We start from the raw sequence: 14,939 nt of genomic DNA on the forward strand, positions 1-14,939 counted from the left end.
ACGCCATTCTGCCAGCTCTCCTCGAGACCTAATGTAAACAATGTCAGGTGACTGACCCCTAGTGGTTGGTTCCCTATAAAACATCCGGATGAACCGAACACTTCCTCTTTGCCTTTCTCGCCTCTCTAGAGACCGGTTTGGAGGAAATCCGCGTGTATACGCTGTTATTTGGAAATCTGTACCCATTCAATCCGTCACTATAGTGCAGGCGCCTGGTGCCCCTGAGGATTGCGGTATTTCTTTCCTTTTTCTTCTATATTTTCAGGTGAGTGGTTGGTATTATTTACATTACAATTTAACGAATTTGATTCATGTTAAAATTGTTTTGTAGGGATTGTATTCTGACGCTTAAGAAGCGTACGGATGTGGTGAGTAACTTTTGCTCTATATCCACATCAGTTGAAAGGAGGTTTTTTTGTTTACCTGGTGATCTGCTGTTCGCAGCGGAGGGGACTCGGTCACCTGTCTTTATCTGTGCGTTCGCGCATAGATAGGTGTTGCATTAAAAAAAAAAAAAAAAAATTTTTTTTTTGAATCAAGGAATTTAGTTATCACACTGTCTCCACTGTTCGCAGCGGTGAAATTAAGTAGATATATATGTATAATTTTGATTGTGTATACACACATTTACATATCATTGGCAAACTCCTGTGCGCAGGAGTAGTCCTATGTGTTATCTGAGCTACAACTGTACGCAGCTGTCTAACAATCATGAGTCAACCTCTGTGCCATTATTGTCGTGCTACTATGCATCCTCGGGATGGACATCGCGAGTGTCCATCATGTCTGGGTATAGCCCATTTACTGGAGGACATTGGAAAACCATGCCCGGCCGCAGCTGAGTTCTCCCTACAAGAGAGGGTGCAGAGAGCTAGCCTTTTTGAATGGCCAGCTCATGACAGAGGTGCATCAAGATCAGTGGTTGATGCACGCTCTCTTAAACGGAGAAGGGAACATTCTCCTGTTGAAGTCCATGATGGACCTAGCTGCTCTGATGGAAGAAGGTCAAGGGCTTCAGAATCTCAAGTTGACACCCAGATGCAAATTCTAGCAACTTTACGGGATTTGGCTGGGAAAATGGATAATTTTAGACCCCATGATAGGGGGTTAGGTGGACAACAACATGCAGTTTCATCTGTTGTTTCTGAGGATGATATTCCTCCAAATCAGGGCGGAAGAGGTAACATTCCTGACACAATTTCTCTTCAGGCTCATGACTCTCTTTTTGGTAGTAATGATCAGGATGTGAGTGAGGAAGATCAAGGAGATGAGTCCAGGTCTTCTGCTATTGATGGAGACAGTAACCAACCTGACATTTTTAACAGAATTCTTAGTGCTGCAAGAATTCTAGGTTTGGAAACCCAGGCTGAGGCATCAACGACACCAGTGGTGCAAGGTGTGTGGGCTGGGGTCTCCCAGTCTCAACCATCTGTTTCGATTCCTGTTACTGAGGACTATTCACAAATGCTAAGCAAAGCATGGAATCATCCCAGAGCTGCCCCCCAGTTCAATGCTGGTTGCAGACGCTTTGCTAATATGCAGTATGCTGCAGAAACCGGCATGGGCGGTATGCCAGCGGTGGAGCGTGAAATGGCATCTTTAACATCCTTGGGTCTAGACCGGGTGACTGATGACCCACGCTGTCCCCGGAAAGAGTGTGAGAAGACCGATAACCTAGTGTGTCGAACCTACAACTCAGCCACACGTGCAGCCCGATCTGGTAATGCCTTAGCCATAATTCTGGCTTCTTTACGGAAACTTATAAATCCGGAAGATCGGGACATTATGGGTTTGGTCGATGCAGCCCTGGTTACGCACGCCCAGCTCACTAGAGACATTGGGGCTTCTATGTCATCTGCAATCCTTTCTCGTAGACAGATTTGGTTAGCACAGACTTCCCTACCTGATACTATCAGGAAGGAACTGACATACATGCCCGTCACACCAGGCCGTGTGTTTCACCCAGACTCTCAGACGACACTTGATAAAGCTGAGCAAGCGCGGAAGAGAAGAGAATCAGTGCAACGCACATTTGGTCCCGCTAAGGCAGCTAGACAGTCATATCGAGGCTTTCAGCCCCCTCATCATCCCCATTTTAGTCGGGCAGGACCATGGGAGTTCAACAGAAGACAAAATACCCATTCTCAGAGGTTTGATAGCAGCCAAAGTGCCAGACAAGCGCCACGGCATTCCCAAATGGCTCGGTCTCGTACATCAGTTAGAGATGCACCACAAAAGAAGCGAAACCCCAGGGGCTCAGGCCCCTATGGGGGAACCGCGTAGCAATCCTGGAAGAGCTGCCGGAATCTGCTCCCAGCTATGCCTGGACAGCTGGGAGAGGAAAATCTCAGATCGTTGGGTACTCGCTACGATAAAAAGCGGATACAGAATCCAGTTCCGGCAACGACCTCCTTCGTTTTCAGGGATTCACTTAACTGTGGTCAAAGACGCAGTCCAGGCAGAAATTTTATCCAAAGAAATAACAACACTTCTTGGAAAGAAGGCAATTACTCCACTACAACCCTACGAACAGCACACTGGGTTTTATTCGAACTATTTCCTTGTGCCCAAAAAAGATGGTGGTCTCCGACCCATTTTAGACCTAAGACGTCTGAATGCATACATAAAAGTATTGCCATTCAAGATGCTGACCACCGCCCAAATCTTGGAGGTTATAGAGCCAAACGAGTGGTTTACAACACTAGACCTCAAAGATGCATACTTTCATGTGCCCATTCATCCAGATCACAGGAAGTTCCTTCGCTTTGCTTTTCAAGGCCAAGCATATCAATTCGAGGTCCTTCCCTTTGGCCTTTCCCTCTCTCCCCGTGTATTTACCAGGGTGGTGTCAGCCGTTCTTTACCCTCTTCAGGCAGTGGGTATAAAGATCCTCCCATACCTGGACGACTGGCTAATCTGTGCACCAAGCCGTCACAAGGTTCTAAGAGATACAGAGGCTGTTATCAACCATGTACAAGAGCTTGGGTTCCGCATGAATCTCAAAAAAAGCAATGTCGAACCACGGCAAGAGACCGTATTTGTAGGGTTAGTTTTGAACACCTTAACAATGACCGCATATCTGTCCCCACAGAGGGTAGCAAGGTTATCTGCCCTGGCACTATCTTTCCGCTTAGGCAAGCGGATGGAGTTGGCACAGTTCCAAAGATTACTGGGGATGATATCGGCAGCAATAAAGGTAGTGCCTCTGGGACTGCTCAAAGCACGACCATTGCAATGGTGGATCAACAAATTTCAACTCCACCCAAAATTACACAGGCGAGTGAAGTTGAAAGTCACACAGAAATGTGTTCAGGCTCTGCGTCCATGGATAAGCAGCAGCAGGTTGGGTCAAGGTGTTCCTCTGGGAAATATACCAGCGAGGAGAATGGTGGTGACAACCGATGCTTCTCTGAAAGGTTGGGGGGCTGTCTGGCAAGGAAGATCAGTCAGAGGCTCATGGATGTTCCCATGGACTATGGAACACATCAATGTGCTGGAGCTGAGAGCAATCTATCTGTCTTTGAGACACTTGATTCCGTTCCTACAGGACAGGCATGTCCTTGTAAGAACCGACAATATGTCGGCAGTTTATTACATCAATCACCAAGGAGGCACCAGGTCATTGCGCTGCCTCCAGGAAACCAGGAGACTTCTGTTTTGGGCTCACCCGAGACTCGCCTCTCTCAGGGCAATTTACATACCCGGAAAAGTGAACCGGGCAGCGGATCTCCTCTCCCGAACTGGACCTCTCCCAGGGGAATGGCGATTACACCCGGAGGTGGTGCATCTCATTTGGACCCGGTTTGGGAGAGCCCACACCGACCTGTTTGCATCAGCCGAGACAACCCATTGCAAGATGTGGTTCTCTCTGAGTGGCCAAGGAGGGCCTTTGGGACTGGATGCACTGTCTCACGAGTGGCCGGGAGGTTTATTATATGCTTTTCCTCCCCTACCATTGATTCCTCATGTGCTCAAAAGGGTGGATCTGGGATGTTGCAAGATCTTACTGATCGCCCCGAAATGGCCAAAGAGACATTGGTTCCCACTTCTCCTACGTCTGGTACAGGGCCATCCATGGCCACTACCAACCAGAACAGACCTTCTCTCTCAAGTGGAGGGACATATCTGGCACCCAAACCCAGCCACATTACAACTCTGGGTTTGGCCCCTACTGAGCCCCTCTCTTGTCAGCTAGAGGAGGCAGTAAGGAGAACCATAAACAATTCTAAAGCGCCTTCCTCTTGGGATAACTACTCGAGTAAGTGGCGTGTGTTCTCTAACTGGTGTCAGGACAAAAACTTGGACCCCATGAATTGTGTTCTCGATTCCATTTTATGCTTTCTTCAGTCACTTTTAGACTCAGGAAAAAAAGTCAATACCGTACGAGTTTATGTGGCGGCTATTTCCCATTTCCACAGTATTGTGGAAGGTTTATCAGTTGGTAAACACATGTTGGTTACTCAATTTCTCAAAGGTGCACGTCGCCTCTATCCAGACAAAAGGCTGAGATCACCATCCTGGGATCTTCCCATGGTTCTTCAGTCATTGACTAGAGCCCCATTTGAACCATTGGCCCAGACGGATCTTAAATCACTGACGTGGAAAACAGTTTTTCTTCTTGCTATCTGTTCAGCAAAGAGAGTGGGTGAGTTACATTCGTTAGCAGTAAGTGAAGACTGTCTGAGATGGAAGGCAAACTATTCAGGGGTCTCTCTCTGGCCGAACCCGGCTTTCCTGCCTAAAGTTCTTAATACTTGCACGATCAATCAAGTAATCGAACTTGCAGCGTTTCAACCTGATCCTGATCTCTCTTGTACAGAACTTGATCTTGCTACCTTATGTCCAGTTCGAGCACTTCGCACATACATTGAGCGGACACAGTCGTTACGACATTTACACACTCAGTTGTTTTTGTGTTTCGATAAGAAAAGTATCGGAAAACCAGCCTCGAAACAGCGCCTATCACATTGGATAGTAGACACTATTGCACACACATACTCCAGTCAGAGCTTACCAGTCCCAGGGAACCTGGTAGCTCATTCTACCAGGAGTCTTGCCACATCCTGGGCAGCACTGAAGGGGGTGGCACTAACGGACATATGTGCAGCGGCATCATGGAGCTCACCTTGTACCTTTGCCCAGTATTACAGGGTCAATGTGGCGGACCCAGTTACGCTTGGGTCCACAATTCTGCTCTCGGCCGCTAAGCAGGGATGTAAAGAAGGAGAGGCTTACATTCCCTCGTGACCTTGATGGCACTAGTCATCCAAGGTAAGACCGTGGTGACGGTCTGAGTGAGGTCGAAATAGATCGTAAGTTATGACTATAACTATGGATCTATGAGACCGAATGATGACCGTCACCATTTCTTGTCACTCGGGATGAACTGAGGCGTTCCAGGCAAGAGGAAGTGTTCGGTTCATCCGGATGTTTTATAGGGAACCAACCACTAGGGGTCAGTCACCTGACATTGTTTACATTAGGTCTCGAGGAGAGCTGGCAGAATGGCGTCATTCAAGGTAAGACCGTGGTGACGGTCATCATTCGGTCTCATAGATCCATAGTTATAGTCATAACTTACGTTATTTCCCAAAAAAATTATATCATTATTTTTACATGATCAAAATGGAAAGAATTAACAAATGCAAACATCACGGAAATATATAAGCCTGCTTCAAACAATATCAAGATTACATACTGGGTTCTCTTAAATAATGTTTTTAATTTAATTTAATTTTCCTCATTGAAATTAAAACTTGACTCCACACAGGAAGATGATGCCTAGAATGTATCTCCAGTCCAAAAGCTGGTCTTCAAAATTAAAAGCCATTGGCTTCACAGGGAAACTAAGGTGAAGAACCTGACCAGTGTTCCCTTAAGAAATCATGTATTGGACAAAGCAAAGAAACCAGTGTTCATAAATCCAGAGTAAGTGTAAATCATTTTTATCAGGTCACAACTGGACCCTTCAATGGAAGTCCATGGCAAATATTACAAAACCGTATCAAAAGCTCGCTAATCAATTGTAGAAATAGCAGTAAAGGGCTAAGAAGATGCAGTGCTGGTCTGTTCCTCTGTATTTCTGATTTGACAGACAGACAGATCCAGTAGAGCAAGTTCACTGATCTCCTGTAACAGGACATAGAGGTTTGGTGTTCTGCTCTGTCTGAACTGCCTCTCCTCCCTGCTCAGTTTGGGCTTCCTCCCCCTCTCTTCCACCGCCTGGAGGGAAGCCTCTTCTGCCCTGCGCACTACTTCCTGAACCAGCTCAGACCGACCGCCACCAGCTGGCTGGGACTCGGGCTGCACAGGGCAATGGGGCTTGTTTCTGATAAGCTCCAGGCACAAGCTGTCGGCATGACAGCGCGACGGTTCTACAGAGATACGAACCTGCGGAGGAAGACAGGCACAAGTGAAAGATGGATAACATGATGCTAGAGGATGTAACAGACACATATCTATGACAGTCCAAAGAAAGGTGCCAAAAACAATGGGATTTTTGTTGGTTTATGACAATATACTTACTGTAACGTGGCTGAAGAGGTAAAAGGTATGAGTTCCAGTGCTAGTGCAGCTGCTGATCCTGTCAGGGTATCTCTGCAATGTCCCAGCTTTCCACTCGCACCTTCCATCTCCATCGACACTGACCACCTGACCCTCTCGATCCTTAAGGTACACAGCTCCCTTCACACCATACCTGTGTGAATAGATAAGTGTTACAGCAGCTTGAAATCAAACATCATGTCCACATTATATGCAGGAGCTGCTTTTGGCGTAGATTTCATTCAAAAGTTTGGGGTCAGAAAGATTTTTTTTTGTTTAAAAATAATTATTCTCTTTTTTAATTCAGCGGTTACAAAACATTTTTAACAAAAGTTTTCTATTTAAAAAAAAATGCTGTTTTTTTAACCGTTCTATTCACCAAAGAAAGACAGCATCATTGCCTTCAACACTAGTAATAAGAAGAAATGTTTTCTTGAGCACCAAATTAGCACATTATAATGATTTCTGAAGAAATGGCTGCTAAAAATTCAACTTTCCACAGGAATACATTACATTTTAAAATATATTCAAATACAAGACCTTATTTTACATTTATATCTCACAATAATGCATTTTTGATCAAATAAGATTTGTATGCATAGTAGTGTACACTTCTCTTCATTTTTGTGTGTTAAACTTTCTCTGTCACAAACACTAAGTAATATTCCATAAGCAGTCATTACTGTGGTATGAAGGCAAGAAAGCCGTTAGCTCGGATAGCATAGATGACAGCATCAGCCACACAGCGCTCATCTGTTTTGGAGTCTTTGTCTCTGAAGTAGAGGCACTGGAAGAGCTCCGTGGACTGCTTCTGTGCGTGCTGTGCTGCCTGTCACACAAACAAAGTGTTGAGGTCATTCCCCTGCAACTATTTTAATGCAGTTTTACTACAATGAAGTATTGATACAAAAGCCAATGGCTCCCGCTTACTCTGTTTTTATTGTTGATATGTTGAGCTAGTTCCTCGAGTTCTTTGTTACTGGCCAAGGGTTTGGCTAGCGATCCTTCCTTCTCCAGCTGAATAGCAGCCATGAGCAGCCGGTGAACTAATACATCAGCATAGCGTCTGATTGGAGAGGTAAAGTGAGTGTATCGATCCAGAGCAAGACCTGGAAATGACATAAACAGCAAGAATGGATCTTTATATTTTTCTTTGTGTTGTTCAAATGTACCCGTATGCCACTATGTCAATTGATGTTTTAAAGGGATAGTTCACTCAAAAATGAAAATTTGTCATAAGTTTCTTTCTCATATTGAACATAAAAGATGATATTTTGAACAATGCTGGCAATCTAACAGTCTTTTTTTAAATATAATATTTATTTATCTTCAGTGGAAGTCCAAGGGGACTAACACATGTTTGGTTCTTCAAAATATATTCTATTGTGTCTCAACATAAGAAAGAAACTTATATAGGTTTGGAATGACATTAGAGTGAGTAAATGATGACAAAATGTAAATTGTGGGGTGAACTACAGCTTTAAATCAAGGTGGAATGTTTATTTCATACTACTACTACTACTACAAACATTAATACAACAACAAGCAACCAGCTACTCTGCTTAACTGAACATCTGTAATCTGTAATAATGAGATTACAAATGATCTGTAATGAAGACAGAATGACAAGCATGTACCATAGTGATAGTACTGTTCTTCTGGGCAGGCTCCTGTGGAGAAGTAAAGGGCATTAGACATTGCCTGGGTGGCCATCATTCTCAATAACCTGTTCACCAGGGGGTCCTGACGATCCACAGCTTGTTCCAGAGAATCAGCAAGAGCTCTGTTTGACCTAGATGAAGCGATGCAGACACACGTAAATAAACATGCATGTATGCAATCTATCACTGAACATACTGATTAGTATATTATGATTCAATTATAGTCATTAATTTGGTTCTATCTTTATTTAGATATACAATGTTTGTGGAGTCTGTAAGATCAAAAGAAAATACTTTTATTCAGGAAAAGTTTTACTTTTTATTCAACTAATCGAAAGCAACAGTAAAGGCATTTAAAATTTAACAAAAGATGTATTTTTCAAACAAATGCTTTTCTTTTGAAAAACTGTATCATGGTTTCCACAAAAATCTTGAGCAGAACAACTGTTTTCAACACTGATAATAATAAGAAATAGTTTCTTGAACACCAAATCGGTATATTAGAATGATTTCTGAAGGACACTGAAGATTGAAGTTATAGCTGCTGAAAATTCAGAGTTATTTTAGAGTATCACAGTTTGTATTCTATTTTTGATCAAATACATACACAGCCTTGGTGATTTATTTCAAATTATACACAAAGTTTTGAAAATTATTTTTACCTTGTATCAATACTGAAGCCACGGGCCTTGGCACAGTCGATGAGCTGACTGAAGAACTCCTGTTTGGGTGGTGGGTGATGACGCAGGAGAGCCTGGTGTGGAAAGCTCTCCTGTATCTTGCGTGCCACCCAGTGGTTGGCATAGATCATACACTCTGCCACAGTCTCATGAACTTCCAGAGGTTGTTTGGGAACAAGTGCTGTAATGTTCTTCTCCTCATCCAGCTGAGCCCTCACCTCCACCCCCTCCAACTCCAGAGCACCACCCTTATCTCTCTGTGCACGGAGGTGTCTGGCCACCCTCGTCAGGGTCTCTAGGGCCTGCAAGAGTTCAACAAGTTTCTGGTCTCGCTGTGAACCCTTGAGCCGGCTTAGCTCAGGTACCTCAACCTCCTCGCCATTCAGCAGACTCTGGGCCAGCTCATAGTGAAGCTGATAGGAGGAGCGGATCAGAGTACGACCGTACCAAACTGTACACACATCCAGAGTCTCAGCATCCAGCTCCCACAGCACACTCATGGCATAGCTGGAACATATCACAGAGTGATTCCCTGTTATTTTCTATTAAAGAATACAGATTCTAGCAGGATATAAGGTGGTCACCTTTTAAGTCTCAAAAAGCAGGGAGAGGTTTGTGTGTTACTCACCGGTCCACTCCTCCAAGGAGGGAGCACAGGTCAGCACTCAGAACTGCTGGCAGCATGTCATACCTGCGGTCAGCCAGGTAGTAAGTGGTCGCCCTGGGTTTAGAAAAGAAAGATGCAACTCATTTATTGTATACTTTAGTTACTGTAGTAGAATTTTTTTTTTTTAAATATATATAGAAATTCAAATTCATCACAGAAATTTGATAATAAACAAACTACCATTTAAACGTTTGGGGTCAGTAAAGGCTTGTTCACACCAAGAACATATAACTACAATGATAATGATAAAGGTTTAATCATTCTAATTCTAATTCTAATTCTAATTCTATAGAGAATAGGGAAGTCTGCACAAGAACTATAACGGCACAGAACAACGATATCATTAAAATCTCTTTCTTAACAATTTTTTTTTCCAGCTGATGAATGATGTAGACATAAACAGCCAATCAGAATCCACCAGACTCGAGCTTGAGCATTTAAAGCAGTCGAAACCACTGCAGCGTGCATTTATAATAAAACGTGATAATTCTTGGTGTAAATAAGCTTTGCGATTTCTTTTACATCTATACTTTTATTAAGCAAGGACACAATTTGAAAAAAGGTGACATTTATGTTACAAAAGATTCCTATTTCCAATAAATGTTCTTTCAAGCTTTCTATTCACCAAAATATCCTTAAAAAAGTGTCACATGATTTCCACAAAAAAAAAATGAAGCAGCAATAAAAAAAAAAATCAGAAATGTTTCTTAAGCTCCAAATCAGCATTTAAGAATGATTCCCCGAATAACCATGTGACAGAAAAGTGGAGTAATGGCCACTGAAAATTCAGCTTTGCCATCACAAAAATAAATGACATTTACAAATGTATTAAAATACAAAAGAATATAATAAATACACTCAACAATAATATGCTTTATTAATCCACCTCTATATTTTGAGTAACTGGCAAAGTTCCATACCTTGACCGTGCCTCTAGATCTGTAAGAGAGCCCTCCCTGACAAAGTAAGTGACATCGGCAATGTGGACGCCCAGCTCTAACCGCTTTCCCCCAGGCAGAGTCCGCACAGACAAGGTATCATCCACATCCTCACAGCCCTTGGGATCGATACTGAAAACCAGGTGTGTGTCTCTCAGGTCCCGCCGAGACGACACTTCACTGCTGTCCATCTGCCACCGGTTCTCCTCAGTGTTAACCGGCATCTCTCGCAACTGAAGAAATAATTTTTATAGTAATACACCTTGTACTTTTTTAAAGGCTTTATTATTTATGATTCACTCTTTTCGTAAGGCAAAACTCGCAGTATAAAATTCTGAAATGATTTCAATCATATGCAGACATTATGACCCCACCTGTGCCTCTGAGAATGGTGGGACATGGATAGAGTTCTCCAACAGGATGGTCTGAATCTCAGTCTCCAGCTCGCCTGCTTTCCCCAGGACCCTCACACAGTGGCCACTGGGGTACACAGAAGTACTTTCCCACGAATCCAGACGCACAATCACTCTTTGATCCTACAAAGAGAAGAAATATTACATTAGATTTAATATATTAATTATGTATCTCATGCTCACCAAAGGCTGCATTTATTTAAACAAAAATACAGCAAAACAAGAGTAATATTGTGAAATATGACGAACTGTCTGGTATTTAAGATGCAATTTAAAATGTATTTTAAAATGCAATTTATCATATAATATAATTAACCATTAACAACATTTTTGTTGCATTTTGAGTAATATTCTGAGAAATTTTTTCACTGATGAATAAAAAGTTCAAAAGAAATGCATTAATTTAGACTTCTTTACGGTCACTTTTAGTACTTTCTCAAGGTTTGAGTACTAACAAAGGTTGTCAACAATAATGTAACCACTGCACTTGCAGCAACAAAGATCTGCTGATCAACCATATTGCATTTAAAATGCTAAATTATATCTCCACCTGCAAAGCCTCAGCCTGCTGTGTGCTGATCCGGATTTTAGGGATGCGGTAGTCCCATGGAATAACCAGAATCTTTTGTGAATTTCGACTCTGTGACTGCACCTCCTCAAGAGGAGGAAAAGTCACAACGTAGTCTCTCCAGTTCCTCTGCAGAATACCCACCACCCTGCCTACAGGAAAGAGAGGAGAGAGTCAAAAAACAACCACAACTTATACAACAGCGAGGTCCAAAAATCTGCTCCCACACTGAAACTTTGGAAAAGTTCTCATCTGAACCTGAAAGTTACCTGAAAGATGTTAAATGAAGAACACATTTTTTCAATAGATGTTTCACTCAAACACATAATAACATATGTAAATAATAATAAAAGCATTTTCACCAGTGGTTTTCAGACTTTGGACACCAGCGTATGTGTACATACATTCATCTGTCTTCATGTGTATCAGTCAGTCTTCACACTCCGCTCAGAATGTAGATAAGTTGTAATCATCATATACTCATGATCACCTGAGGGCATGGGCTGACTCTGTGTTTCCTCCAGTGGCTGCTCCTCCCCTTGACCCTCTGTTAGTGCCATAGTCCTGCCTTTCCACTCATTACGGGGCAACAGCTCTATGACAACCATGTCTCCATGCACTGCCCGGTTACGAAGCTTTGCTCCATTGATCAGCACATCACTATTTAGATCTAAAAACACATGATCACACAGGCAGGATCAAAGATAAAATACCATAATATCATCAGTATCAAAAAGAGCGTCAGTAATAAGTCAGATTTGAATGACTGATACAAGTTTGTTGGTAACAACCTGTATTTTTGCTGGCTGAACCCTCGTAACGGACAAAAGCCTCATTCTGTGCTCGATGTTTGTTCACACTGAGGATGCCCTTTAAGGGAAAAGAGTGAGTTTGGAATGTAGTTTCCATAAGCCTCTACCAAGAAAGAGATCTGGTTTAAATAACAGGAGTGAGAAGCACTTACCTGGATGTACCTGCCAGATTTTATTCCAGCCTCCAGCACCTCTGCAGGCAGGTGTTCAGTGTACACCTTCTCTACTGCCTCACTCTCTCGCTCCTGCAGGGTCTGAGCAATGGAGCTGTACAGATCATGGGCGGCCTGCAGGTCCGGCCAGAAACTTAACAGGTAATCCTAGAATTGAGTTCACTGGTGTTACCAATGGACAAGTATGTTGGTCTCATTTATTGCACTCATTTAGACACATCCGTGAAATGCAAAACAGAGTAATCCCAGCTCTTGACATATTTATTCACAAGTTCATATTATGTATGGATAATGTATAACCAGCCAGTAACTATCACAAAATAAATCCTGAAAGATTGATCATACCTTATCCTAAATAAATAAATGAACATGAAAAATAGATTATTGAAACTAAATAATTATTTTATGTGGGGGGAAAAAAGAAACCACGTCGGTTCTACAATTTAATGGTTATGACTCCAAAAAGATATTGACAGTTCAACATCACATATTTCACAGGACATAAAGAAAAAGAATATACCTGAGTTGAGATGACATACACTCCACTGTTTAAGGCACTGAATTCTGAAATAGCATCATTATCTTCTGTAATCATGACCACCGGCTGGAGTCCAGCTAGATGATTATAGTACCAAACTGCTGCATTGTACACATTTCTGAAACAGAATGCAGATTTTTTTTTTTTTTTCCGCAGCTCAGGTCTATAAAGTGTCTGAAGAAATTCACTAGCACATCTATTGTATATTGAAAGTCAAAGTGCATGACATTCTTTACACCTGAGGTTGATTCAAAAAGAATACTTTTATTATACTATAGCCAAGGTTTTCAAAGTGTTGGGCGCACCTATCACAAGGCTTGTGCTTATTTGTATTAATAATGCTTTAAATAAATGTTTTTTATATAGTGTTGTTGCACTATATACATACATTTTGACCTATGAAAATTAAAAAGCATTTTTTATATGATTGAAAATTAGTACCGAAGGAGAGGGTGGGGAGGTGCCATTGTGAATGTGTTGTCAAAAGGGAAGCCCACTGTCTTTGACTTCGAAAAGGCCTGCTCTATAGTCTATTAATACTCTCAATAACCTTTTCTCAAAGTAAACAATGCATAAAAGAGAGTGTAATACTCTATAGTCAGGACTCACCTTGTATGCCATTTGTCCTGAGACTCGCCCTTGTCTCTGGGGCAGTGGCAGTACTGCTGAAACTCATTGGCAAACAGCACACAATCATGGCGAGGGTCCTTCAGCAAAGCACGCAGTCTGTTATAGTGCCTGTACAAGACAAAACAAAATGCAACTATAAAAACAACCTGTAAAACTAAGTAACCATTCCAATTTTATTGAGGAAATTTTCCAGTTTTATTCACCAATACTTGGTTTAGTTAATAAGTACATTAAAATCTGATGTCAAAAATGATATTTGAGGGGTTGACCTGCGTCCCCGGGTGTGCTGAACAGTCTGGTAGGCTGTCTGGGTAAATACGATCCCCTGCAGCTCCCTGAACTCCAGGATCTCCAGGAAATCCCGAACCACCCCCACATCGGGAACCACATAGTGGGTCACATCTTCAGACAGCACCTTCCCATCTATTGAAGCGCAAATGGTAAATATTATATTGCAAACCATTATTATCTTATGAGCTAAATTCGGAACTCATATATTCAGAACATATACACACACACGCACACACACACATATATATATACATATATATATACATATATATATATATATATATATATATATATATAATACTACCTCAAACACAGAAAACATTATTTGTAGGAAGAACTACCAAACTACCATGATGTACTGTCTGTCTGATTACTGCAAATAATGTTTTTTGTTGTTTTTACCCTGCAATAAATGTTTGCATGTTTGAATAATTCTCTAAGGTAAGTCACTGATCATTACTAGTTCAAGGTGAATAAAGGGTGAAGTAGGACCACGTCATTTATTCAGTTACTGAACATCTAAGAACATTAAGCTCAACCTAAATGAGATGATCGATTCTGACATCATTCCAGAAAATATATATATATATATTACTGTAATGAGCCAAATGGCAAAGATTTCTGAGTCGATGTTAGTTAACAATTCGTAAACCTATAACTAGATCACTTTAAAGACCACACTTTATAAAATTACCTGTTGTTAGCTACCTATCTGTTTGTATACTGATCTATTCACTATAGTGATAATGAATTATAATGTTAACAAAGACGTGTTTCATGTTGTTGTTGATGTTCTCCCTACCGTTAAGGCAGTCCGCTTGACAGAGGGAGCTCCCACAGGGCACCTGCTCCCTCACATAGTGCTCCCGAACCACACGGACCTTTCTACCCTTCGAGCTGTTCAAATGTAACACTTTCTCGGTCTTAATCATGATCGGACCTTCCATAAACCACTATTGGTAACATTCAATAGCCAGGTTCCTCCATTCTTCTTTAGCAAGTTTATCTAAATGTTTTTACGTTAG

At 41.9% G+C, this 14,939-nt stretch overlaps 1 protein-coding gene across 1 annotated transcript; it reads right to left on the bottom strand.

Moving 5' to 3' along the window:
• Nucleotides 1-5,929: 5,929 nt before the first annotated feature.
• On the bottom strand, nucleotides 5,930-14,921 carry dis3l (DIS3 like exosome 3'-5' exoribonuclease). Its single transcript, XM_052562057.1, has 17 exons — nucleotides 14,717-14,921; nucleotides 13,893-14,046; nucleotides 13,603-13,731; nucleotides 12,976-13,111; nucleotides 12,435-12,602; nucleotides 12,262-12,340; nucleotides 11,961-12,140; nucleotides 11,453-11,622; nucleotides 10,864-11,025; nucleotides 10,472-10,722; nucleotides 9,513-9,605; nucleotides 8,867-9,391; nucleotides 8,181-8,335; nucleotides 7,474-7,652; nucleotides 7,227-7,372; nucleotides 6,526-6,697; nucleotides 5,930-6,390 (listed from the first exon to the last, which is right to left on the bottom strand). The coding sequence occupies exons 1-17, from the start codon at nucleotides 14,859-14,861 to the stop codon at nucleotides 6,046-6,048; spliced, it is 3,189 nt and encodes a 1,062-aa protein (XP_052418017.1). The 5' UTR covers nucleotides 14,862-14,921; the 3' UTR covers nucleotides 5,930-6,045.
• Nucleotides 14,922-14,939: the final 18 nt, after the last annotated feature.

The sequence above is a fragment of the Carassius gibelio genome, chromosome B7, assembly GCF_023724105.1.
Source record: "Carassius gibelio isolate Cgi1373 ecotype wild population from Czech Republic chromosome B7, carGib1.2-hapl.c, whole genome shotgun sequence".
Classification (NCBI taxonomy): domain Eukaryota; kingdom Metazoa; phylum Chordata; class Actinopteri; order Cypriniformes; family Cyprinidae; genus Carassius; species Carassius gibelio.

Excerpts from the sequence above, each read along its gene's own strand:
- dis3l (XM_052562057.1), bottom strand. The coding sequence starts at position 14,861 with ATGGAAGGTCCGATCATGATTAAGACCGAGAAAGTGTTACATTTGAAC. Across the intron at positions 12,141-12,261 it reads TTCAGCCAGCAAAAATACAG|ATCTAAATAGTGATGTGCTG; the intron begins GTTGTTACCAAC and ends ATGTGTTTTTAG. Across the intron at positions 10,723-10,863 it reads CACCATTCTCAGAGGCACAG|TTGCGAGAGATGCCGGTTAA; the intron begins GTGGGGTCATAA and ends TTATTTCTTCAG.